Below are 25,643 nucleotides of genomic sequence, written 5' to 3'. Positions count from 1 at the left end.
TCTTTAGCCTAATACCATCAAATAAATAAAATATGAAAAATATAATAGTAGTTGCCTTTCTTTTCCATAATCTTCTTATGCATGCTTTTAATTGAAAATCGTCTATTTTAATTTTCAAAACCTTCCTATTATTTCAACTTAATTGGATGCCTTAATTGACAATGCTACAAAATAGGAGATAAAGATATATGTAGGGCTTGCCTACCATGGGGCCTCTAGTGGGCCTACGCACGACCCACAAGATGTAAAGTAGTGGGTGCTCATGAAGTGAAATGCCCCCCATGTGTAATAATAATTTTAAAATAATAAAAATAACTTTTAGAAATAAAATATTATTTTATATTTCTTGCTAAATATTAAAATACTAAAAATTCAATTTTATTTATTTATAAATCTATTTTGAGAAAATAAAATATTCAAAGTCTTCTAAAAATTCAAATTGTCAATCTAAATATTATTTAAAATCAAAATAATTAGTTCTAAAATATTTTGATGGGATTCAGATCCAACTAGATAAAAGAATTATTAATTTACTAAATCATCTATTCTTATACTGAAAACTATAATCCATACCCATTTTTTCAAATTGACCCAACAATTTTTATAACCCAAAGACCATCACATGGTTTATGATTGACCTACCAAAGTCCAACAATAGATGATATAAAACAATCCCAATTCTATAAATTGCACGTTCTCCCAAATGAACAAACCTACCATCTCAATATATAAGTGATGAGGCTTTGGCCTTCATTATCATTAAGGGCCACACAGTTCCGGCTCACTACCATAAGTGATTCCAACCTTACCAATGGACAACTCTGTTAATCCATTTTAATTGTGTTATATGAATACATCAAGTACTTAAAACATAGACACAAAAATGTATTACAAAATATATAAATTTTTAGGACATAAAAATCTTTATTTTTCATATCCAATCGACATCTCGAGGTCAGATAATACACTTTTCAGCATCAAAATAACCATTGTCCATAATTTTTCGACGTCCGCCTTCTTTTACACCTCCAGGTTTCGCCCTCTGTTAACTCTCTCTCACTCTTTCTAACGTTTGGGCTTGAATCTGCGCGTGGCGGAAAAATGGCAACCACCTGTCAGCAGTGGTTAGTTACCTCCTATTACTACTACCACTCCCATTTCGACATTTCTCTCTCTCTCTCTCTCTCTCTCTCTCTCTCTCTTTCACTGAGATTCAGAGCCCCTCTCTCTCTCTCTACATTTATACAGCAATTTGGACCCTCCCTCTGTATATATAATTTTGGCCAAGGCCCTGTGCATACCCTCTCTTGTTCTCTGTTTCTATATTTATCTCTCTGCGCTCTCTCTCTATATTTATCTCTCTGCGCTTCTCTTTCTATATTTATCTCTCTGCGCTCTCTTTCTCTCTATACTTGGCTATTTTTTTGACGAGGCCCTGTGCAACCCCTCTCATTTTGTTTCCTGTGGTGAACTTGGGCTCGTTGTATCTTATTTTTTTTTTTAATTTAATTTGGGCTCGTTGTATCCCTTTTCTTGGCGCTCTCAATCTATCTCCGCCTCACTGCTCAAACCAAGGCCTTCTCGATAAGAAAACTTCAATTTAGTTCCTCTCTCAGGACATGCAGCCGTCAAAGTGAGAAATCCCATTTCTCTAGCTCCATTTCCATTCTACTTTCAAGGCATTTTCCCCTCTAACTCTCTCTCTCTCTCTCTCTCTCTCTCTCTAATGATTCAGGTTTCGGATCGCTTAGCTTTGAATCATTTGGGAACAAAGGTTTTTGCCCTCTTAGAGTCTCGACCATGACTGAAGTGGGATCAGCTAAGGATCAAATTAAGGACAGTAATTCAGTTAATCCGATCATCGTGATTGATAACTATGATAGTTTCACTTATAACCTTTGCCAGGTATAATGCAAAGATAGAAAATGCAAATCTTTTGGGTTTCATATAAAATTCCTTGCTAATTTTGCTTCTGATTAATCTTTGCATGTCACTTTTTTTTTTCTTTAATTGTGTTTTGTATGGTTTTATCAATGATCTCAATTTCATGAACTAATTTCTATGTTTATTGTTTTGGGTATGTTGGGTTCTATATAGGAATCTTTGCTATTTGCTTCTGATTAGTATTTGCATTTCCACTTTTTGAATTGGATTCTTTATGGGGGGTTTATTAACATTTGCATGTCACTTTTATCAATCACGTTTTGGGATTTGTATGGAATTCTTTGGTATTTTACTTCTGATTTACATTCTTTGGTATTGTATATCACTGATTTATATAGCTTGGTATTGCTTTTATATGGTTTATTAAGGATCTCATGTTTGTTTATTTTTATGAGCAGTTTTAAAAAACAAGGACTTGGGTCATGACTTGCTAGGGTCCCTAGCCCAAGTCAGGTGTGACAGACTCAGTGGAGTCCACCAGGAACTCTGCTGAGTCCAAACAAAAAGTAACAAAATATTGGTAACAAGCCAGAATAGGCCAGTTCCCATTTTTTTGGTTACCGAAACAGCAGCCTGCTGAGTCTAACTCACACGTGCATGAATCGGATTCGTCCAGTTTTCCAACATTGCTTATGATTATGTTGTGTTTTGTATAGAATTCTTTGCTATTTTCTTTTGATGAATCTTTGTTTCACTTCTTGTTTTGGTTTATACATAATAAGTGATCTCAAGTTCATAAGCTATTTACCATATAAATGTTATGAGTATGGATTACTGTTTTTGTAATCCTATTTGTAATAGTTTTTTTTTTTGATAACTGTTAACAATTGCATTGATAAATCGTATTTGTAATAGTTAGGATCTAGTACTTTGTGTTACGTAGTTTGGTTTCATAGGAGTTTGGTTTGTAATTTTTTTTTAGTTGAGGTTTTCTCTGGTTCAGAGCAATTTATCAGTAATGCAGATTTTTACATGATTATTTAATACATATGATATAATTGGACATAGGCAGTGGGTATAATATTACTGAAGGATAACATGAGGCTAATTGGAAGAGTAGATAAATGAGACATACATACCATGATTTATTTGATCCCCTGTATATGAGAATGGTTCTCCATGCAGTATGATAGCATGTGTATTTATATTCTTTCTTCTTTCTTGAGTGATGATTTGACTTTGAGTTCTAGCATTAGTGTAGTTATTATCAAATGTAATTTGAGGCTCTCCAAAGGGGAACTAAATACCTAGGTGAACTTAGCAGGGAATGCTTAAAACTTTACCATTTTTTGGGCGTTCAATTTCAAGCCTCTCAAACATCTGACCTAGGTGGACTTTCTCTCACACTGACTGTGACTATAATCAACTACGAACTCCAACACCCTCTTGCTCTTCCTTATGGATCCCACATGCTGAAGGTTCCATCAAACTTAACTTCGATGACTGCTCCCTTGGAAACCTGGGTCCCTGTGGTTTCGGGAGTTTATTCCAAGGTATGAGCGGCCTATTTCGTCATCCTTCTCAGGTTAACTTGGCATAGTGACTGCACCTGGGTTGAGGCCAATGCCTAGCTGGACGGTTTGTCTTGGTATGACCCAAGTTGGGGTGAGTCTCTCACGGTGGAAGGTGATAGTACTAACATTTACTGCTGGGCCAATAGATCGAACCAGAGTCCTTAGCCTCTTGATCCTGTATTTGACTGCATGTTTTCACCTCTGCAGGCATCTTCAAGTCGACTTCCTTCATTCGGCAGAAAGCTAATTCAGAGGCGTAGATGTTACCCAAGGAGGGAGCTGCGAGCAGGGGGCTCCAGCCTTCTAGTTTTGGGTTCATGGACATCTGCTTCCACTGGCTTTTTGTTTTGTCTTTTCTGCTGACCTTACTCTATCATCTCTTTTCTTTTCCTTTTCTCCATCTCCTTCCCTTCCCTCTCCTTTTCTTCTCTCGCTTGGCATCTCTATCCTCTTAATTTCCTTTCTCATTACCCTTCTTTCTTCTCCCCCTTCTTTCTGTGCCCTTTCTCTTTCTCCTTCATCTTGAGTTTTTCTGGACCACCCAAAAGAAAGCCCTCTTCTGAGCTCTCTCTCTCTCTCCCCCCACTGTACTCTTTGTCCCTCTTCTCTCCTTGCTCTTTCTTAGCTATCTTCCTCTCTCCCTCTCCCCTTTATCTTAAATTTTTCAGAAGTCCCTCTGAGCACTTGAGAAATGTGGGATGCCTCTTTCTTTTCTCACTCTGAGTACCCGGACCGTGGGCTGCTACTAAGATTTCTTAGAGCACCCGACATGTGGGAAGGCCTCCTTCTCACTCTTTCCCCTCTCCTATGGCACCCTCATGCCTTTTCCCCTATCTTCCCTTCCCTTTGTTTCTTCTTGGTTGTTGCTGCCCACCTCCGAAGTCTTACTCCTACATAATTCTTTTTGGGCTATGTTAATCAACAGTTCTTTAAGCATTCTTTTTTGGTTGGTTACTTCATCATTCGTTTTGTAAAGGAGCTCCCAGTTTGTGGGCTGCCTTTCTCTCACTTGTCATGAGGAATTTTTGTACATATTTATCTATATATTATTCAGCTACCATTTTTCAGAAAACAAAACAAATGATCCCGAATTTTGTAAAAAAAAAGGCTGTTAGGAATACAGTTAGAATTGGCTCTACTTGTTGCCTTAATGGAATGATACTGTTTTCTTATTTCGCATGTTGAAGCATATTTAACCATCACACTTTCTTAGTAGAGCAATAGCCTTCAATATCCGTTGTTAATAAGCCAGTCAAGGGTGGCGCAAACCTTTTGGTTATCCATCTCAATCACCTCTCGACCGACCTTGTGCCCAATGAATAGGATCTCCTCCTTGGCAAAAATGCAATTTTCAAGCTGTACGTACAACTGTTTTTCCCTCAACCTATCCAACACCAGCTTTAGATGCTTGATATGGTCATCTAAGGTCTTGTTATACACAGCTATGTCATCTAAGTATACAATAACCGAATACCAATACATCGATGTACTTCCTAAGAACATCATTGATAGGATGTCAAAAAGTGGCAGGGCATTAGTTTGCCTAAAGGGCATTACAATGAACTTAAAAGACACATAAAGGGTTACACAAGGAGTTTTCTCTCGACCCCCTTTTGCAATGCGGACTTGCCAATACTGTCTGCGCAGGTCAAGCTTACTGAAGACCCTGTCCTTGGCTAACCAGTCAAATAGATCACTGATCGAGGATAGTGGGTAGCGATTCTTGATGTTGAAGTTGTTTAGGGCATGATTGTCCACACATATTCTCAACAAACTATCCAGCTTCCTTTGAAACTACACCGGTGCACCAAAAGGAGATTTGAATGGTTGGATCATCCCAACATCCAACAACTCATCCAATTGCCTTCGTAGTTCTGACAGCTCCTAAGGGGCCATGCTATAAGGGGCTTTTAGCTGGTGGGTGCACACCAATTTTGAGCTATATGCACTGATTTATGGCATGTGGTGGATGCAGTGTCTTAGGGAGCTCTTGAGGCATCAGATTGTTGTACTCTAAGAGCCTCATGATTGCAGGATGCGCCATCAGTCCTTCTCCAATCTCCTTGGTCAACGAGGCCACAAGATAGTTGGCATGGCCTTGCTGCGATCTTGTCTTTAGCTGCAATGTAGATAACGCCTTCTCCTTTTCCATGCAAGCCGCATGGACCATGCAGGGGCACTGTTTGTCCATGATGGCCACCACACCACGGTGCAGCACAACAGATTCCTTGGCCATCATCAAGAAATCTTGTTGAAGATAACCTTAAATTCATCCAAGGGCACTGCCATTAACGAAATCCGCCCATTCAAATTCCCACCTTAGCGAACACCTCCTATACTATTCCTACAACTGATTCGGCCACTAAGTTCACCACCTTTATTTTACTGGTGTCCCCAGCCAGTGTGAGGCTTAGTGGATCAGCCTCTCTATCTGACAACAGATTGTGGGTGGCACCTGCCTCCACCATAGCTTTCATCACCCTTCCATTCAAGGTGACCTTCATGTACATGGGGCCACCTTTTATGGAGTTCTACTTTATCACCCTTTGCATCACATGAAGTTGGAAAGGAGTGGCCCTCATGCCCTCCCCCTCCTACTCATGGATCGACCCGACAACGTTTAGGGGCCTGCAGGTAGTCCTTAGCTCTAATGGGGCCCTTGCAAATGAAGCAACCTGAGAAGTCCTTCCTGGCTACTATCTTGCTAAAAGACCCCTCCTATTGCCTGTGGTTTTGGGTCCCCGCTAGCTTTCTTCCCATAGCCTTTCCCCTTGCTTCGTCATGAGCCCTCCTTTGAGGCATTGAGCTTATATTTCATAAGGCCTCGGTACAGCCACAGCCACAGCCACAGTTGTAGGTAGATACTTCACCCCTTCTTTTCTTAGTTCAGCCTGAGCCCGTGACTGCAATTAAGCCATGAAGTTGAAGTGCTTGTCCTCCTTAGGCATGTTGTTTATGTCAAGCATGAGGCTTGAGAATTGTTTGACACACTCTAGCACAGTAGTGTGCTTGAGCTTCCTCAAAGCCTTCCCCACACTCCAGGAAGCATTTCTAGGCAATAATTGCTCTTTCGACCCCCTGAGGTCCTCCAATTAACAAGGGGAGGTGTCAAGCCGTCTATGGCTCTTGTCCTCCACTAGAGCATGGCATCTCCTATGAGGTGCATGGTGGTTAGGTTCACTTGATCCTTCTCTTAGGCATGAGCAGGAAGAAGTAGTGCTCCATAACTCAAATGAATTGTCCAGCTCCTTAGTACTCCTAGCTCCCCCAAATGGCTTAGGCTTAGGTGCTCGGACCCTTGTTGGTTTGAGGACACTTGGGAAGTTGTTCAGGGCCATCAATGTGTCAAGGTTTCCCTTGAACATGTCAGTTAAGGCAGCAATAACAACCTCTAAGTCCCTCATGTGGGTTTCTTAAGCACTGGCATGCTCCCCATGGGTCACCACTTATCCCTCAAGCTGATTAGAGAGGGCACTCTCTTCGGGAAGTGACTCAGGATGCTAGATTCACAAGGAGATTTTGGCAACACTTGTTTGAGTTGATGGGCATAAAGCTAAACTTCTCGACTAGCAACCACCCTCAAAGAGATGGTCAGATTGAGAGAGTGAATGAGATATTGTAGGACTACCTCCATCACTATGAGACTGCCAACCAGCATAATTTGGTTAACTTGCTCGATTTGACCTAGTTTTGCTGCAATTTACATCACAGTTCTTCAATTGGGAAGAGCGCCTTTGAGATGGCCACAAATCGGTAGCCTTTGGTACCACATGATATGGCCTGCAACGAGGACAATCGCGATGGCTTGCAGCCTTGAGATTGGCCAAAAGAAAGGGCTGAGCAGCTTAAAGAGGCATGTGACGATCTCGACCAAGCCGTTCAATGCATGAAGAAGTATGTTAATGCGGGTCGCCAACACCTTGAGTTTCAGGAGGGGGATTGGGTGATGTTCAAGCTTAGCCCCCCAAATTTGGAAGAATATCAGCACCATGATGGTGTACTCCATGGCTTAATCTAGTGATATGATGTCCTTTTGAGGTGACCTGGTGGATAGGAAAGCAGGCCTACCTCTTGACCCTCCCTAACTGGATCCAGAGTTTCTTGAAGCCTTATCATCTCGATGAGTGTGAGAAACCTCCACGAGTGAGGACCTAGTTTGCACTGAAGGTCGAGGCCATTCTGCCATGACAGGTATTGGGGCAAAGCAGAAAGAACCGAAGTATTGAGTTTCTGGTCAAGTGGAAGGGCTTGACGGCAGAGGAAACTAGCTGGGAAAAGGATATGGCCCTGTGGGAGTACCGAGGGTTTGGTACGGAGTTCTTAGCTGGACTCCCGATGAGGACATTAGGATCTCATGGGTTTTTTTTTTGGGGGGCTGCTTGTCAGACACCCTAATTTGGTACCTGTTTGCTGATTGAAGGCATTGAGAGTGAACATCTCTTGGTGCTGGAAACAATTGAAGAAATGACCTGGTCGTCCCGTTAGAATTTGTACCGTTTTAATGTACAGAATCACCCCTTCTGTATGAGGAGGGAACCCAAACCTTGGGCCGACTGACCCACCCTAGCATACAAGGCAAGTGTGGAGCATGGTACACGGGGCCTAGCACACAGTTGGACAATGAGCTGGATGTTGGGGCAGATGTTGTTCTTGAGTTGTGCATGTGGTTACGTTTGAATTTGAATTTTCGCGGGCTCATAAGGACTCATGCAGTTGAAGTTTGCCACCCATGATAGTGCAGTCACGTGGCATGGGCAATACACAAATGCTGTAATGGTCCCTTTACCCATAATGGTCCTTTGGAAGCACGTGGGTGCAAGCAACGGCCATCTTGGCAGTCCATGACAGAGGCTGGCTGCCAGGTGGGGCCATGTATCTGAAACTCAAATGTAAGAAACTATGTCAATATAAACTCTAGGTTCAAGCCCAGACCCTCGAGTGGGCACCTGTGGCAGTATATAATTGTAATTTTGTATAGTATGCAATAAAGCTGGGCCATTGTGTTGGGCGCTGGGCGTTGAATGGCTGAACTTGGCCACAAAAATTCCAGACTTGGGTTCTAAAACCACATATTTAAGCTAAACGAAAAATTAGCCCTGTGGCAGTTGTAGCAAATCTTCTATCTCACACTTCCACTCTCACCAACGCCACTTGTTAGCATCATGCCTCCTTTGAGTGTCACTCATGGAGTGGAAGAACCTAGTGCTTTAATGCTTAAATACTTATTCCAACCATAACCCCATCTTTTTAGTCGCCTGCAGATTTTCTCTTGCTTAAGGAATGCTCGAGACCATCCCATCTAGTTTTCTATTTCTAACCCATATAACTGGTTGGAACGGAGGAACATGATTCATGTAGCCCAAATAATGGGGATAAGGCTTGGTTGATGATGATGATGAACCTATGTCCCTTGTTGGCTTCATTTTATCACTGATTATTTTCTTTCTTCCAAGTTTCCTCTGTAACTCCTGCATTTGTTTCTTCCTGCATGTTGTTTAACTACTGAAAAAAGCAAGCTATACAACCCATTCATAGTATAAAAGCCATGTACCATATACTTTCAGATTTGCAACTATTATATGATGCTGGTACATATAGTATATGGCATGAAAAATTGGTAACTTGCCTTCTAGTTAAAACATACATGTAGAATGACTTAACTCCATAAGAGTCACCAATGCATTGCAGACGCATTACAACTCAGATCAGAGCAAATTGCAGTCCTAGTCCAGAAACACTCTTGGATCCTGAACCCTGAGGGATATATGTAGACAAAAGCCAACATTGCTGGTCTTTTCAAAATTTTCCTTCTAAACACTTCTTGCACTTTTAGATTCACCTTTTTAAAGAATCTGTCCGTTAGCCCTACTCATTCACTGGAAACGTCTCTCATCAATTTACCGTCTTACTGTCAGTTCATCGTGTTCCAGCCCAATCAATCTAAAACTCTAAGGAGACAAGTTCAGTCAATTTGTGTCTACCATCAATTCGGTCTGAAGCTAGTTTGGCAATTGTATTGGAAATAATCCATTGGTACTTCTCTTCCTAGTCCAATGACAAAAGGAAAATATCTGTGCTGGTCATCATCAGCTTTCCTGTGTCATTCCACATAAAATACGAAGAGAAACCATGTTTTGTGGTACTCACCACCCTCTTTTTTTATCAAGCACTGTTTCATTCCACATAAAATTGGAAGAGAACCATGTTTTGTGGTACTCACCACCCATGTAAATCTCACTTGGCACGAGTTTCTCCCATGACCCCTCACACGACTGAATGTGATGTTCTTTCTACATGAGAGATTGCGTGCTTAGAACTGATGAACAAAAAACAGAGCCTTAGTGAAAACTAACCATGCCATTAATTAGTTGACATGCATGTAACACTTTATTTCTGAATAATATGGATTTTTGCATATCTATGAGGTATATAATTTTTCTTTACCATTTTGCAGTACTTGGGTGAACTTGGTGCTGCCTTTTAGGTGTATCGAAACGATGAGCTATCCGTTGCTGAGATCAGAAGGTTTTCATTATTTTATTTTTTCTTTTTCTTGGTTGTCATATTTTATGTGTCTGACCTTGTTGTCTTTGTTTGATTCTGAATGATTATGTTCTATCTTGTTAAGGAGAGGGCTACTTATTTCACCTGGACCTGGTAAGATTTTTTTCCCATGTGCTTGTGAATACTTATAAAATAATATTTATGATTATTTTACACTATAAATAATCTCTTTTTTGACAGGTACTCCACAGGATTCAGGGATATCACTTCAAAGTGTGCTTGAGCTAGGGCCAGAGCTTCCTCTGTTTGGGGTGTGTATGGGCCTGCAATGTATTGGAGAGGCCTATGGAGGTAAGTGGTTCTATATCCTTGTCTATTTCAACTAAAAAGCAATCCTGCTATTTTCTTTCATGCCATCTACTTTATTAAATGTCATCACAAAGGGAAAGAAGAACATGAAAACCTTATGATCTTTGCTACAGTGGGTTCATCATTTTGGTACACCCCGAGGTAGCACCAAGTCCCCCAATACTGCCAAATGGTAAAGAAAAAGTATGCACCTCTTAGATATGCATAAATCCATATTCATTGTTAAAAAAAACGAACCGCCCAGCACCTAGGCGGCCGCCTAAGCGGTCCAGATGGCCTGGGCGCATCTCCCAGGCCTAGGCGGCTAAACTTGGCGGTGGTCCCTGGGCGGCCGCCTAGGGCCTGCACCCAGCCCAAAGGTGGAAAAGTAAATTTTTTTTTTTTTCGTTTTTCCAAGATATAAAAGTTTAGAACGATGGGTTTTAGGTTCATTTGAAACCTAAACCCACAAGAACCCCTTTTAGAGAGAAAGAAACCTCAAAAAAACTACATTTGATTGGATCAAAGTGTTTCTCAAAGTTTGGAGTTCGAGTAACCAAAGTAAATGTAAAGCTTTATTTTTTAGATTGCTTGTTTTATTTTGAGATGTCTTCTTCAGGAGTTAGTCGGAGTGGAGATCCGGGTTGGAAATATGGATACAATTCGAATCCAAATGACAAAAATTGCGTTAGATGCAATTTTTGTAAAAAATATACAAAAAGAGGCATAAACCGGTTTAAGAAACATCTTGCCGGTATTAAGGGGGATGTTGCCCCTTGTAAAAATGTTTTTGAAGCTATCAGAGAGGAGATTAAGCAATATATAGGTTTTGGTAAACAAAAACAAGAACAAGAACAAAATCCTTGTCATAGATCTATTTCTACTACTTCGAGAAGAAGTGATCCAGGTTGGAAGTATGGGTACAACCCAAAACCAAGTGATAAAAATTGTATAAGGTGTAATTTTTGTGAAAAAGATACCAATGGGGGTATTAGCCGATTCAAAAAACACCTTGCTGGTGTTAGAGGTAATGTTGCTTCTAGTATTTTAAAATGCGGCCGGATCGCCGCATATGCGGCCGCATCATGCGGGATGTGCTCGCATCCGCATCAGAAATAGGCGCATATGCGCTTTTGACAGATGCGGCTGCATATGCCCCGCATCGTAGCCGTATACGCATTGCACAACATCCCACTACTACAGTGTCCACCGAAATTTTTTTGTTTTGCCCCTCGGGGAGGGGCAAAATGGTCTTTTTGACCATCCAAATGTTAGGGAAACTGTTTGGTGGTTGCTTGATACTTGGATGTTCATTGGATGCCTTTGATTGTTGATTTGGAGATGTTAGGGTGAATTTGTGAGAAAAAATTGGGGGTTTCAGAGATCGTAAAGAAATCGAGCAGTACTTCATAGAGTCGGTAAATTTCTTTTTCTTCTTGTACAATATTACTATTATACATATTTTTGGGGCAATGTCTTCTTCCCAATCTTCTAGTAATAAGGACCCGGCTTGAAAATATGTTAAACTAAAAAATCCCAAAGATAGAAATTGTGTGATATGCTTGCTCTGAGGAAATACTTATATGGGTGGATAACTGGATATAGAATCTCCGACAGCTAATAGTTTTGAAGTTAATCATTAAACTAAAATGCCTACTATCACATATATCACCTTCATATTTTTTTTCTATGCATTAACTTAGTTTTTAAAATTTTTTAGAATTTTTTTACATTTATTAACCGCATAATCGTAAATGCACCTGCATCCGAGCCACATCGAGCTGCATCGGCGCCCCACGGCATCAAGGCCGCTTCCCGCATTTTAAAACACTGGTTGCTTCTTGTACAAAGGTTCTTGACACAGTTCGGGATGAGAGTAGACATCTTTTGAATTTAGAAGAACCAGAAGAGGATGAAAATAAGCCTTGTTCTATTGAAGTATCTTCTCTAGGTTCTAGCTGGAGTGGTGATCCGGGTTGGAAGTATGGTTATAACCCGAATCCAAGTGATAAAAATTGTATTAAATGTAATTATTGTGGAAATGATACTAATGGGGGCATTTATCGATTTAAAAAATACCTTACCGGTATTAAGGGGGATGTTGCCCCGTGTAAAAATGTTCTTGAGGCTACCGTGGAAAAAATTATACAATATTTGAGTTTAGAGAAGCACAAAGAAAAGGGTAGAGCAGCCAAGACTCCTAGGGCCTCATCTGCACAGACTGCACATACTAGTAAGAGGAAGGTAGAAGAAGAGGAGGAGGAAGAGGCAGATTCAGAAGAAACAGAGGAGGACGAGCCTTGTATTAAAGAGGAAGATGACTCTGATGATGATGGCCTCGACTCTGATGCATATGATGAGGCTTGCCCTATTGATATTCCTTCTGATGATGATGATGATGATGATAATGATGATGATGAATGATGACGACTGAAGACTCTTGCCTCTTGGTACTCAGTGTTAAGTGTTGATTGTTGTGTTGAGTCATGAGTATTGACTTTTGTTAGACTGTATATTTTCTAAATTTTTGTATATTTTTGTTGTGTTGAATGTTGACTTTTATATCCTACACACTTGTATAGTTTTATAGATTACTGTTTTAACAATATGGACTATCAAAATTCTCTTCTCGACGTCTATCTTTTTTTCTTTTTCAACTTGGATTTGGAATATTGTATATTGGTAATTTGGTATATTTTTTCAGCTGGGCAGCCGCTTAGGTTTTGGGTGCCCGCTAGGCGGCCTAGGACCCGCCTACCGCTTTTTGATATACTGTCCGTATTATTAAAAAAACAAGCTTTTTATGCATGTCTACCATTGAATGACATAATTAGTTTTCACTAAGATTCTGCTTTTTGTTCATTGTAAGTTCTAAGAAGGTAATCTCTCACATACCAAGAACATTACATTCAATCCTCTCTGTATGTTCGCATGTGCTCGTGTGTGTGTTTGTGTGTGATATTCTAGAATACACCATACTAATGGTGAACTTATAATTTCTAGAATACATCATACTAAATTTTTGGCAACAAAAGGTCCTTATAAATATACAAATTACATTAACAATGGCTTATTTGAAAATTTTGAGAAGGGCATATTTGTAATTTTAAATTGCTTTAGAGATCCACTTATCATTCAAGAAGTCAAAGGAATCTTTTTAAATTTGAAATTAAATTTTGCAGGGATTGTAAAAAGAGAAAAACACCCTTCCTAAAAGACATGAACTATTCATAGTCAAAAGTCATTTTTGAACAAATAAGAGCATGTTATAGTGAAAAGTTCACCATTGGTGTTGGCTATTCTAGAAGTATAACTATATATATATATATATATATATGTGTGTGTGTGTGTGTGTGTGTGTGTGTGTGTGTGTGTGTGTCATACATTCATAGATGTATATCTATGATATGGGAAAGTGTCCTCCAACATGAGATATTGCTAAATTGATTGCTAGTTATGTTCACTAAATGTCAACATAGTACATTCCAAATTTAGATATTTTCCTTGGATGATCCTTGACATCCTTGACAAAGCGTAAGATATGTACAAAGGAGATATTGACATAGTGAGAGATATGTATGAGGGAACACTAACTAGTGTGTGAACAAGTAGTGGAGTGACGAGTGAGTTCTCAGCGACAATAGGCCTACATCAAGGGTCAGCGTTGAGCTCATATCTCTTTGTTTTAGTTTTGGACGAGTTAACTAGGATCCTACAAGATGAGAGACCATGGTGTATGTTGTTTTGTAGATGACATGGTTTTGATTGATGAGACTAGAGGTGGTGTCAATGCAAAGTCAGAACGTTGGAGGGATGCTCTATAATCTAAGACAAAATATATAGAATGCAAATTTGGTAATATTAGGAGTAGACACAAGAAAATAGTTAAGATCCAAAGTCAAGAAATACCTAAAAGAGAGTTTTTGATATCTAGGGTCGATAATCCAGGAGAATAGAGAAATTAAGGAAGATGTCGCGCATAGAATTAGAGCTGGATGGATGAAGTGGAGATGTGCATCTGGAGTTTTATGTGATTCACCGCATTCCATTGATACTGAAGGGGATGTTCTAAAGGACGGTTGTAAGATCAGCCTTGCTTTATGGGATGGAATGTTGGGTGGTCAGAAAATAACAATATCCATAAGATGAGCGTAGCTGAGATGAGGATGTTGAGCTGGACGAGCAGAAAGATAAGAAAGGATAGAATTCAGAATGAATATATACGAGGGAACTTGGGTGTGGATAAGATAAGGTAAAGTAGACTTAGGTGGGATGACCATGTACAATGTAGACCTAATACAACACTCATTAGGAGTTGTGATTTGGTTTATGTAGAAGGATCTAAAAGGGCAAGGTAAAAAGCTCAAAAGGACATGGATATAAGTAGTGAGAAAAGATATGATGATTTTTGGTCTTATTGAGGATATGGCCTTTGATAGAAAAAAATAGAGGAATAAAATGCATATAGCCGACCCCAAATAATTGGAATAAGACTTGGATGATGATGATGATTATGATCCTCGACATCCTTGTGTCCCAAATTGTTGTGTTGTAGAATTCTCTAAATTTGGTTATGTATATTTTTTTGGAATGCCAAAAAGAGTGCACTTTTGATATCTTGGGTCGATATTCCAGGAAAATAGAAAGATTGAGAAAAATGTTGCACATAGAATTAGAGCTGGGTGGGCAAAGTGGGGATGTGCGACTGGAGTTTTATGTGATTGCCGCATACCAATGAAGCTGAAGGGGAAGTTCTATAGGACAGCTGTGAGATCAGCTTTGCTTTATGATGCGATATGTTGAGCGCTCAATAAACAATATACCCATAGAATGAGTGTAGCTGAGATGAGGATATTGAGATGGATGAGTGGCAAAAAGGGATAGAATATATTCGAGAGAGCTTAGGTGTGGCTCCAATGGGCGATAAATGATAGAAAGTAGACTTAGGTGGGTTGGCCATGTATAGTGCACACCCAGTAAAGAACTTGTTAGGAGGTGTGAGTTGGTTCAAGTGGAAGGCTCAGAAAGGGCAAGAGGTAGGCTCAAAAGGACATGGTTGGAAGTAGTGAGAAAAAATATGGGGACTTATGGCTTCATTGAAGGTATGACCCTTGATAGAGCAGAATAGCAGTCTAGGATCCGTCTAGTTGACCCTAAATAATTGGGAAAAGGCTCTAATGATGATGACGTCATGATGGTATTTTCTGGAATACTGTATTATTTTATGTTGAATTTAATCTGTCACCACTCTTAAACAACTAATGAAACATACATATGTGCATGCATGTTAGTGTTTGTTTGTGTGGAATAATTCAAACAAATACATAAATCAATGGGCTTGGGGCCTGTTTGGATGACATTTAGTGTCATCATGAGTATATTTCTTTGTCTAATATTATTATATCTTTTGTAATATTACTTGTGTAGTTGTTTGGCAGAGGTTAAGTGAGAAAAAATAGCTTCGGGAATAGTGTTTTTTGGAAATGGTAAGGATGAAACTGTCTATGTTATGTGGTGAAATAGATAAGGCCGAGAGAGAGAGAGAGAGAGAGAGAGAGAGAGAGAGAGAGCATGGATCAATCGATGCCGAGTTAATGGCCCCAATCAGAAAACCCTGCATGGAATGGCAAATGGATATCAGTAAATTTCACCCCAAATCTCTTCCTACAAAGAGGAATGGCAAACCTAGCCTAGAAACCTATTACTACACATCGTCAAGGAACTCAAAGAGGGCCACAATTGATATGAAAACCATTGATTCGGCTTTCATATGTACTTGAACTAAAAAAAAATGGCAGCACAAACAAATGCCTATGCATGGCTTTTTAGTGTCTCCATTCTCCTAAGGAATGATTCTTTAATGGACATAGCAGAAATGTCAAAGACCCAATTTCCTTGGATGATGAAAGAGCTCAAAAGGTGGAGGATTGGGGGTTTTTCTTGACCAAGATAGACTTGAAAGTTAATAAAAAATCCTGGATATAATAAGGGCCAGTGGTGTCGATATGATGATCCTATAGGTAGAGAAAAGCAACATTGATGTGATAGAATTGAATTCATTTGAAAAATGTCTTAAGACCTGATTTATTTGAAAAATGTCTTAAGACCTGATTTATTTGAACGAGGAAAGAGGCCAAAAAAAATAGAGGAATGTACTTTCTTGAATCTTGACTACGAAATGACTGGAACGTCCTCCTAATTCAAAGGTTATAGAGAAAAAGCCGATGGTGCCGATAAAATCGAAGCCTTTGAAAAATCAGTAGTTGGTTCATTGATAAAAGAAAAACTTAGAGAAAGAGCTGTTTACTTGGTGCAAGACATCGATTAGAGTTAGGGCAAAACGTAGAGAAAGAGCGACACAAGGGATAGCTCTGTCCTAGGTCCATAAATGGTAGCTGGGTGGGCAACTGGTCCACTACTAATGATGCATAATTTGGTTTCTTGTGGAATCAGCACCACAAGATGGGGTTGAGGAATCAGGTCCTCACTGATTGAGTCAATTGGCAAAGCTAAAAGAAGTTAGTCTTTATTAAATTTTCAAAATTCATTGCATGGCCTTTGGCCCAATATGTGAATTATTGTGCATCTCTAATTCTAGCTTGGCTTGGACTCCAAGCAAACCTAGACTGGCCACAGATATTTTACCAGTCTACTTTCAAAATTAGGGAACCTTTATATTTAGGATACCTAAGCCTCTACTATATAAAAGGAAACTCTCATAAAAAGGAAACTAAACGCTAATGATCAAATAGGAAACTAAACCTTAATTTTTCATGAAACTGAAAAAAAAAAAAAAAAAAAATTGAAAAACCTCATCCTATTTGGAAATTTGAAAACAAAGATATTAAACTTGAACTTTGTCAGTAAATTTGTCACTAGATCTCCTTATTCGTTATATGAGTCAACAAACAACACCAAGCAAAAAGCCGGGTTCTACAGGAGCACTGGTCCCAATTTCTTGGGTTACGCAACTTACTTAGTAGTAAGTATTGTTAACAATATATTAATGATCTTGAATTTTGTCAAAAGATTATTAGGCTATTTTTTTTTTTTTTTTTGAGGGAAAATCGGCTCTTTTCTATTAGGACCTTATGCAAAATTTATCGGGTGTTCAATATATTAAGTATAAATTCTATTATTCTGAAACAAGTTATTTTTTTGAGCATAATAAGACATGTTTCAACTATAAAAAAAATTAACATGCAATACTAAGTTTGCTACATGCATTAATGAGTCCAAAGTAAGCAAATACATGCAGATCTTAGTATTAAATTTGAATATCAAAAGTAAGCAAATCTTACATTTCCTCTGCCTATTCAGGACATTGATATATTTCCTTGTAATGTATTTATCTTTTGTACTCAAAATATATTTATCTATTTTTTATGTAAGTTATAAAAAATCAATGGAAATCTCTGTATTTCCACTGCCTACTCATGACATTGATATATTTCCTTGTAATGTATTTATCTTTTGTTGATAACTTATATATGCAATAAAACTCCTTTTATTTAGTTAGTACCGAACTGCGATAACTTGCCTTTAATCTACAAAACATTTTTTGCTCTCATTGATATCAATTTAAATCTCCTTCTATTTTGGAAACTAGATACTCTTCAAGCAAGTATATGTATGTGATTTCATTGTGTAACAATTCAAATAACTAATAATTATGCCCTATTCTCCCTAGTAAATGTAGTTCCCAATGCATTCACCATGTTATTGACAAGAGTTTCTCATGGGCTATGGAACCGTGATCCCATGAATTGTGAGGTGGTGATACTACATGGTTCCCACTATAGATTCATGTGAGCAGACCCACCAACCACAAGCAGCTATCATAGTATCTATGTTCAAGAGCAAGTAGGACTCATGCTTGGGCTTGATTGATTAAGGTGTTGAGGATTGCAACATTCCTTCCCAAGTACCCTACCGTTAACCTTCCCACACCATCCCCCACAAAAAAAAACGGAAAAAAAGAAAAAGAAAAAAAAGAATACATGATTAAGAGTAAATACCTCTTTTCCATCTTGTTCATTGAAAATGATACGCTTGATTAAATATCTATGTAAAAGACCTCACCATCAAACTATTTTTCTCGTTCTATAGGAAAAATTGTACGATCTCCTTATGGTGTCATGCATGGAAAGGGTTCTCTTGTTTATTATGATGAAAAAGGAGAAGCTGGTTTGCTTGCAGGTTTGCCGAAGTAAGTTTGTCCATTGCCACTATTGTTACAACATGTGCCATTGTTTTGTGCCAACTATATGTGTCATGTTTCATACAAACTGCATGTGTCATTCTTTTTATGGCATTACTCTTTAATGCAAACTACACGTGTCGTTCTTTTTTTAACATCTGTCGTTCATGCAACATACATGTGCTGTTCTTTTTATGACATTGCTCTTTAATAGCTTTATTCAACCAAATCAAAACTTGTTTCATACGCACACTCATTATGAAATTGCAGTTCTTTTGGCCAACTTTGCTTAGGTTTCATCCAGTTTTTGTTTAAATGATGCATCACCTTTAGAACTACTAGTAAAAGTGAAGATTTTTTTATATTGGCACATAGTTGGGGCTTCTAGCCAAAAGCACTTCACTTTGAAGTATGGCTTAGTTAACAGTCTCACATTAGGGTAATGTCTAGCATTTCTAGAAAGAAAGCTACATGTCAATTTCTATTTATTTTTCTAAAGCCTTCTTTAAATGTGTCTCTACCTTGTTTGAGCTAGGGCAAACAATTTAGAAAAAATAAGATAAGGAGCAAGTTTAATAGTGAAAACTACCCATTCAGCTTATCCAAAAATATTGGGTAAAGAAACAAAATAGAAAGTGTTGTGTGTGAAAGATAAGAAACACAATTTGGCCATGTATCTTATCAGGATATCCATTGATACTTCATTTATCCCTATTTCCTTTATCTCTTTATCATTCTATATAAGTATAGTATATTTCCTTGAAGGTCCCCATTTTTCTTTATCTATTTGTCTATATTATAAAGAATAGAAATTTCCTTCTTCAGTAATGTAGCTATTAAGATAATTACTATATAATTTTTTTCATATATCATAAATAAATTTCCTTCTTCATTAATGTATCTATTAAGATAATTAATATATAATGTTTTTCATATATCAGAGATTTATTTACTATCATTCTGGGTTAGATTCCCATCGCTGACTTACCCCCATAAAAAATGTATTTACTATCATAGTTGCACTTCAGTGATGTACTGGGCATAGCAATTCTCGCCTACTTGTGTACGTGTGTGTGGAGGGAGAGGGAGATGTTCTCCAGTGTAAGAATGAGAAGAAGCATTAACAACCTACCAAGAAAGTAATCATGATATAATAAGTTATCAAGAGAAGAGGTGAGAATATAATTTGACTGTAATTTTTGGTCCTACTGAAGTTTTGAAGTTCAAGTTTCAAAAGCAAATATGAATTACTACTGGTATAGCTTAAGTACATGGCATATAGTTTCCCATTCATCAAAGGCACGCTGACATGCGTATGAACCTATCCTTATTGTGTACTTTTTTGCACAGTCCCTTCACTGCTGCCAGATACCACAGCCTTGTTGTAGAACATGACAGCTTTCCGTGTGACAAACTTGAGATTACAGCTTGGACTGAAGATGGGTTGATTATGGCTTTGCGCCACAAAGAATACAAAAATATGCAGGTAGTTATTCTTGTTATTGTTAGTGTTATTTGTCTTCGTTGTCATATGTGTTTGTACAAGAAATGTATATGAAAGTTTACCATAATCAAGTGGACTCTGGAAGAACATGGTCAATTTGATTCATCGCCGTTCATTGAAATGGTTGACAATTATGGGAAGTCAATGGGGCCACCAAAACATGAAATGATCCCAACATTGGGGCCAATTGTCCTTCTATCAATGGCCATATCATTGTATGGTGATGACTTCATTGGGTTATGGTTTTCGCCAGTCCATTGGATTTTAGTGTGCCTTCTCTTTTCTTTACGCCTGTTCCTAATTTTTTTTCTTTCTCTGTTGTTGTATTTTCATTTTGATCTGCGTAACATGTAATTTGGTCTACGTGATGCAATATTTCTGTGTTGATGCTTGGAATTACTGCTTATACATGGTGATATGTGTAAGCATGTCATATTGGGATCTCTAGTTGGTAATTGGAAATTAAGTGTATTCTATTTTTACATGTGAAATTTGATAAGCTCTTTGTTCTTTATTGGACTTGAGGTAAAAAGTTTTAGTGAAGTGCTGAATTATTAGAACTGTGGGATGCATGGGCATGAGAGAGAGAGAGAGAGAGAGAGAGAGAGAGAGATGAATAATCATTTGGAACCTACCCAAAAAGAGAGTTATTTGGCAACCAACAAAGTTTTAATGTCCATATATTCTTAGTTTTATCTTGTTTCAAAGTCTAATGAATGTAATTCCAAGTACTGGAAAACAGCTAGGACAATATTATATTGCAAAGTGACGTAACTAATTAGTGCTTGTACATTTGTTCATACCATGTACGGATCTACCTTGTAGGTTTCACAAGGTGGTCCTATGCTTTGGTTTCTCTAGTATTCAACTGTTACTATTACAGATTGCATTTTCATGTTCCAAACTTTAATTCAAGAATCTTATTTCATTTGGTCAAATTATTGAGCGCAGGTTCGTTACTTTTTGCCTTGCAATTGTTTTGTGCCAGATTTTATGTCTTGGTAATCAATGAGAAAAGGGCTTCCATGTTTATATATTTTATTTGGTAAATTTTCCATGCAGCAAATGTCTCTCTTTGATAGTTGTACCCATGTTGCATAAGATACTTGGGGCATCCAGGCTTTGTACTAATGCACAAATTTTGAAGTTAAAAGTGTAATTTCTCTCCTTTTAATGAAGGGAAACAGTACCGGACTTTGCTGGCTAAGAACTCACACTTCCTTTTTAGACTATCATTACTGAATTTGAATTATGCTTTTCGTACTATTGCTTTTGGCTAAACATCTACTTCCCTTTACAAGTATGAATTTAACCTATGGGATTGGATTACAGTTGATGCATTAAGTAATGTTGAAGTTTTGCTGTCTTTGTGTTCCATCCAGAGAGCATTATAACCGTCGAAGGTAAAAGGATCGTCCGCAATTTCATCAGCCTTATTGAACAGGCGGAGGCTCGATCACAAAGTGGGATTATGGGAGCTTAGAGTGCTCCAAGAAAACCTTGAGTGGAATAAAGCTTAGGAAAAATTATATCCAGATACAAAAACTAATGAAAAAATATAGAAAGATCCATATGTTTTACCAAATATTATGCATAAGTTCGGTCCTCTTGTGCTCTTTTTTTTTTTTCTTCGATCCAATGTTATCAGCATCAAACCGGTTTTAACTTTTTCTTTTTTTCTGATTTTCTTTGAGTTGTAGGGTCATGAAACAATTTAGGGTCAATACCCAAAAGTTTTGGGGCTCCAAGCAGTTGTACCGGTGTTCATATCATCAAAAACAATCTGTGTTCCCAGAACTTAAGGAAAAAAAAAAGAAAAACATTTGGCCAGTCCAATGTCGAAAATATCGTATTGGCAAATTTAAATTTTTCCAGACTTGTCCCATGTCACAAGCATCCGACTTGGCGATCAATGAAGCTCTAAACCGGTTTGATATCAACATTAGATGCCCCAGTTTTGAGTGTTTGATATTTCAAACTTTGGAGCAGTCCAAAAGTGTCTTAAGTCTTAGGTCACAACTCTACATTCAAGAAAACCAAAATAAAAAATGAAAAACCTACTGAAGGAGTCTTGGAAAAGGATGTAAAAAACCTTTTTGCTAGATGGAAAGCAGTTTTATCAATTTTTGAATTTGATATAGAATTTATTAAGGAGAATCTAATTTTCTACTTGATTTCTTGACTCGAGAATATTTAAATGGCCTTATGGAGATGAAGTCACTCCTTAAGCTTTGCAGGAAGAAGTCATGCAAATTCAAGCGAATCCAATAGGGTTCGCTATCCTTATGAAAAAGGTTATACCCTTACAATTATGCCTCTCGAAGAGTCATATAAATTTTAATTTAAAGGCTCACCAAATTGCAATTAAATACTTTGACACTACCTTTAAATTACCTATAAAAACAATTGGACAAGATTGAAATTTTTATAGAAGAATCTTAATTGATTTTAAAAGCTGTTTCATAAAAAATAATTATGGTGCCAATAGGGAATATGCATACTGCCAATTGGTTATATATAAAATTATCCCTTTTGAAGAATTTGGTTTGAGCTTTTTTTATAATAAAAAAATTCTCCGGGCAAATTATAAAAGGTGCAATAATTATTCTTACTATGATTATTTAGATGCATGTGAAAATATCTTTTATATCCAAAATAAAAAAGTCCAGCTATAGATTATCTTTTTAGATAATTTTAATCAATTTGTCCCAAATTGGTTTATTGAATGGTGGGAAAATTCAGAATGAGTCTATGCCTCCTTAGCTCAATGAACATATCTCCTCAAACAGCTACACAACCACTCTAGACATTATATTATGTGATCCAAAAAAGAATTCCCTAGAACCTCATATGGAGGCAATGGTGGAATTCCAGGAATCAGCGGAAAAGAGAATAGTGGAGGAGGTGGTAGTATAAAGAAGGGAATTGGTGGGAAAGTGAAAGCATGTTGAGATGGTAAGTGTGGAAATGATGGTGGAGATGGTAAAAATGGAATTGATGGTGGTGATGACAATAGTGATATTGAAGGTGGAGATGGCAATAGTGGTAATGAAAGTGGGGATGGAATAATGTATTAACCCGAAATATAATAACCAATCAAGAACAACTCACTCCATACCTAGTTGTAGACACCTCGATCCCAATCGAAGAAACTGCAGGTGATCTAAATTCCCTTACCAGGCCAACTTGAAACCTGGACCATTCACACCCAACCACAATCGACCTTGAACCATACCCGGTGCACCTAGACCAACTTGGGAGAGCATTAAGCATCAAAGAATGCCCCTTAAGACTGAACAAGGCAGATCGGGACCAAGAACTACCAATTTGGAGGAAATTAGGAAGCAAAAAGTCCCAGCACCATTGGTAAAGGTGCCGGTGCCACAAATTCCGATGGGTCAGATGTCCAAAAATTGATTAAGACAACTCATGCCTCGAGATAAGGGCCAAACAAAAGAAAATAGCATGATGAAATTTCCATTGGTGTGTCCCAGACCAATTTTATCAGAACTGATATCTTTTTTTAATTAACATAAAAATCAATCTTCTATTTATTCATATTTAAGAGTTTCATATTTCATATTGGATACAATGTGATCTAATATGAATTTTTGATTTTTTTTCTAATTTCTGGTAATTCTTCTTTGAGTCATATCTTCCATTCTATTTATTATCGTAGTAGGGTTTTCTTCCTGAAAAGGCTTTTTTTTCTTTTTTCAAGAAACATGAGTTTTGATTCACCCCCTTAAACGAAAAAAAGAAAGAAAAGAAGAACTACACCATGACATGTCAAACGGCAAGACAAGTTGGATGTACGTACCAACGTCATGTGTTAGTAAGGCATCGATAGCCTCGTCAGCTGCACCGTCTGCAAATTCATCGAATGAAATGTCACATCACTTGAAACTGTACACACGTGCTGAAACGGTTGACTGACAATGGAGAAATTGTCAGTGGTTCCAGCGACGTTGCAAATGTTGATGAAACCTGATTGGCCGATCGAATGTATATATGATTACTTAGAGACCGACACATGGCACCTTATGTCAAAACAAAACTCCAAATATTGCGAACAACATTGCCAATGAGGTCAGGCCTTGGACACTCTGCCCACAAAAGTGTACCTGATCCAAGATCACACGAATCCGAGCATTAAATGACGCTGACCGTAATTAATGCTAAATCGACACCATTAATGCTGTCGGATATTTGCCAGTTGCACCAATATTTGGACGGCCCATATTTCATCTTAAGAGCCCAACAATGATTCTGGAATTCGTTTGCCTATAAAACAAAAGCTCTTCTCTTAGTTAAAAGGCCGAATTTTCGAGTAATTATGCAGAAGCTCTGCCGATCCAATCATGGACCCTATCAGACCCAAAACCGAACTTTAAACACAAATTCTAAACCCTAGAAACCCTATTCAACACAATCAAAACTGAAGACGGTCTGGATAACCGACTTTATTGGACCTCTTCTAACCATAATTATTTGTTTGGTAGAAACCCAAAGGAACGAGAATAGTTGTGCGATTACTAACTCTGAATCGGCACCAACTCCAGGCATAGGGCCTAGAGGGCCTTTCTAAGGTATCATTTTTCTTCCTTTTCCTTAATTTAATTGTTTCATTTATTTGTTTTATTCTATTTCTAAACTCTTTATAATTCCCCATTTCTAGTTCAATACTCGAAATTTCTTTTGAACTCCTAGATTAAGGCGTGTTGGAAGCTGGCTTTGCTGGCAGTCCGAGTGCTAGAAGGTCTTGTGGCCCGACTCTTGTCCGGATTGTAATTTGGTGGGACCCTTTTCTCTATCAACTCCTTTGATGAGTTTTATTGCCCAACCACGGTTGGGACCACATTCCTTATTGATATTTTGAAGTATAAACACTAGTGCGGTGGAAAGACAATATAAAGACACTTGGCTAACATAGTAGTAATCGATTCCGAAATACGTAGGTCTGTGTCCAATACCTCGAGGACGAATTCTTTTGAAGGGGAGATGATTAATGCATCCCTAAATCTAGAAGAAGGATTATTGAAAGTTCCAAAGAAACATAGAACAAAGTTAAATTATTATCCTAAGAAATTTTTAGAAAATATTTTTAGAAATATACAAGAATAAATTATTATTTAAGGAAGTATTTAGGAATAATCTCTATAAATTTTTTGATAACTTCTCTCTAGAAATATCTTCTAAATCAATGGATACGACTTGCCCCAGGGAATCAATAGCCAAGATTTGGAAACATTTGGGCTACCAAAATTAGCCTACAAATTTCTTCAAAAGAGGTATATTCCCGCAACTAAGAATTAACAGTTGTCTTGAGCTTTCTTTGAGAGTGTGTGATACCTCTCCAAGTGGTAGTTGATCCTCACGTGAGGTTTAATGATTCTCTTTTTGTTTCTACCCTTGTTATAAAACACAATTGTATTCTGCTTTATATTGAAATAAGTGTGCCCTATTTCTTGATCACCTTACCTTCGGAATACATCATGCATCAATCATCTTCGAGAGCCGGTGCATCTACTTGTCCTCTTTGTATCATCTGAAGACAGCCATTTCAAATGTGTTTAGATTTTTATTATGATCTAAAACACATCCAAACAACCCTGTAGCACATTTACTT

The 25,643-nt window shown here is 38.0% G+C and overlaps 1 protein-coding gene across 14 annotated transcripts; it reads left to right on the top strand.

The window, feature by feature from the left end:
• The first annotated feature begins 972 nt into the window (after positions 1-972).
• On the top strand, positions 973-21,599 carry LOC105421585 (anthranilate synthase beta subunit 2, chloroplastic-like). Of its 14 annotated transcripts, XR_016042777.1 has the most exons (9): positions 1,272-1,633; positions 1,736-1,905; positions 9,913-9,983; positions 10,087-10,115; positions 10,203-10,313; positions 18,420-18,519; positions 19,539-19,683; positions 19,861-19,996; positions 21,397-21,599. XR_016042777.1 is itself a non-coding variant. In XM_088849723.1 (8 exons), exons 5-8 carry the CDS (start codon positions 10,280-10,282, stop codon positions 21,406-21,408), a joined length of 282 nt encoding a protein of 93 aa, XP_088705849.1. In that variant the 5' UTR covers positions 973-1,633; positions 1,736-1,905; positions 9,913-9,983; positions 10,087-10,115; positions 10,203-10,279; the 3' UTR covers positions 21,409-21,599. The 14 variants fall into 14 exon arrangements, 10 of the variants coding, with proteins under 10 accessions (XP_088705849.1, XP_088705846.1, XP_088705851.1 ...); XM_088849723.1 differs by lacking the exon at positions 19,539-19,683 and having other exon boundaries at positions 973-1,633; XM_088849720.1 differs by lacking the exons at positions 19,539-19,683; positions 21,397-21,599 and adding an exon at positions 21,077-21,218 and having other exon boundaries at positions 973-1,633.
• Positions 21,600-25,643: the final 4,044 nt, after the last annotated feature.

This window comes from Amborella trichopoda, chromosome 10 (genome assembly GCF_054954075.1).
Source record: "Amborella trichopoda isolate Santa Cruz 75 chromosome 10, AtrichopodaSantaCruz75HAP2 v2.0, whole genome shotgun sequence".
NCBI classification, from domain to species: Eukaryota; Viridiplantae; Streptophyta; class Magnoliopsida; order Amborellales; family Amborellaceae; genus Amborella; species Amborella trichopoda.
The sequence above is the reverse complement of the archived record's forward strand: the minus strand, read 5'-3'. Positions and strand labels throughout refer to the sequence as shown.

Coding starts and splice junctions, on each gene's coding strand:
- LOC105421585 (XM_088849716.1), top strand. CDS start 10,280: ATGGGCCTGCAATGTATTGGAGAGGCCTATGGAG. Junction 10,314..18,419: donor TATTGGAGAGGCCTATGGAG/GTAAGTGGTTCT, acceptor CTCGTTCTATAG/GAAAAATTGTACGATCTCCT. Junction 18,520..19,860: donor TTGCTTGCAGGTTTGCCGAA/GTAAGTTTGTCC, acceptor TTTTTTGCACAG/TCCCTTCACTGCTGCCAGAT.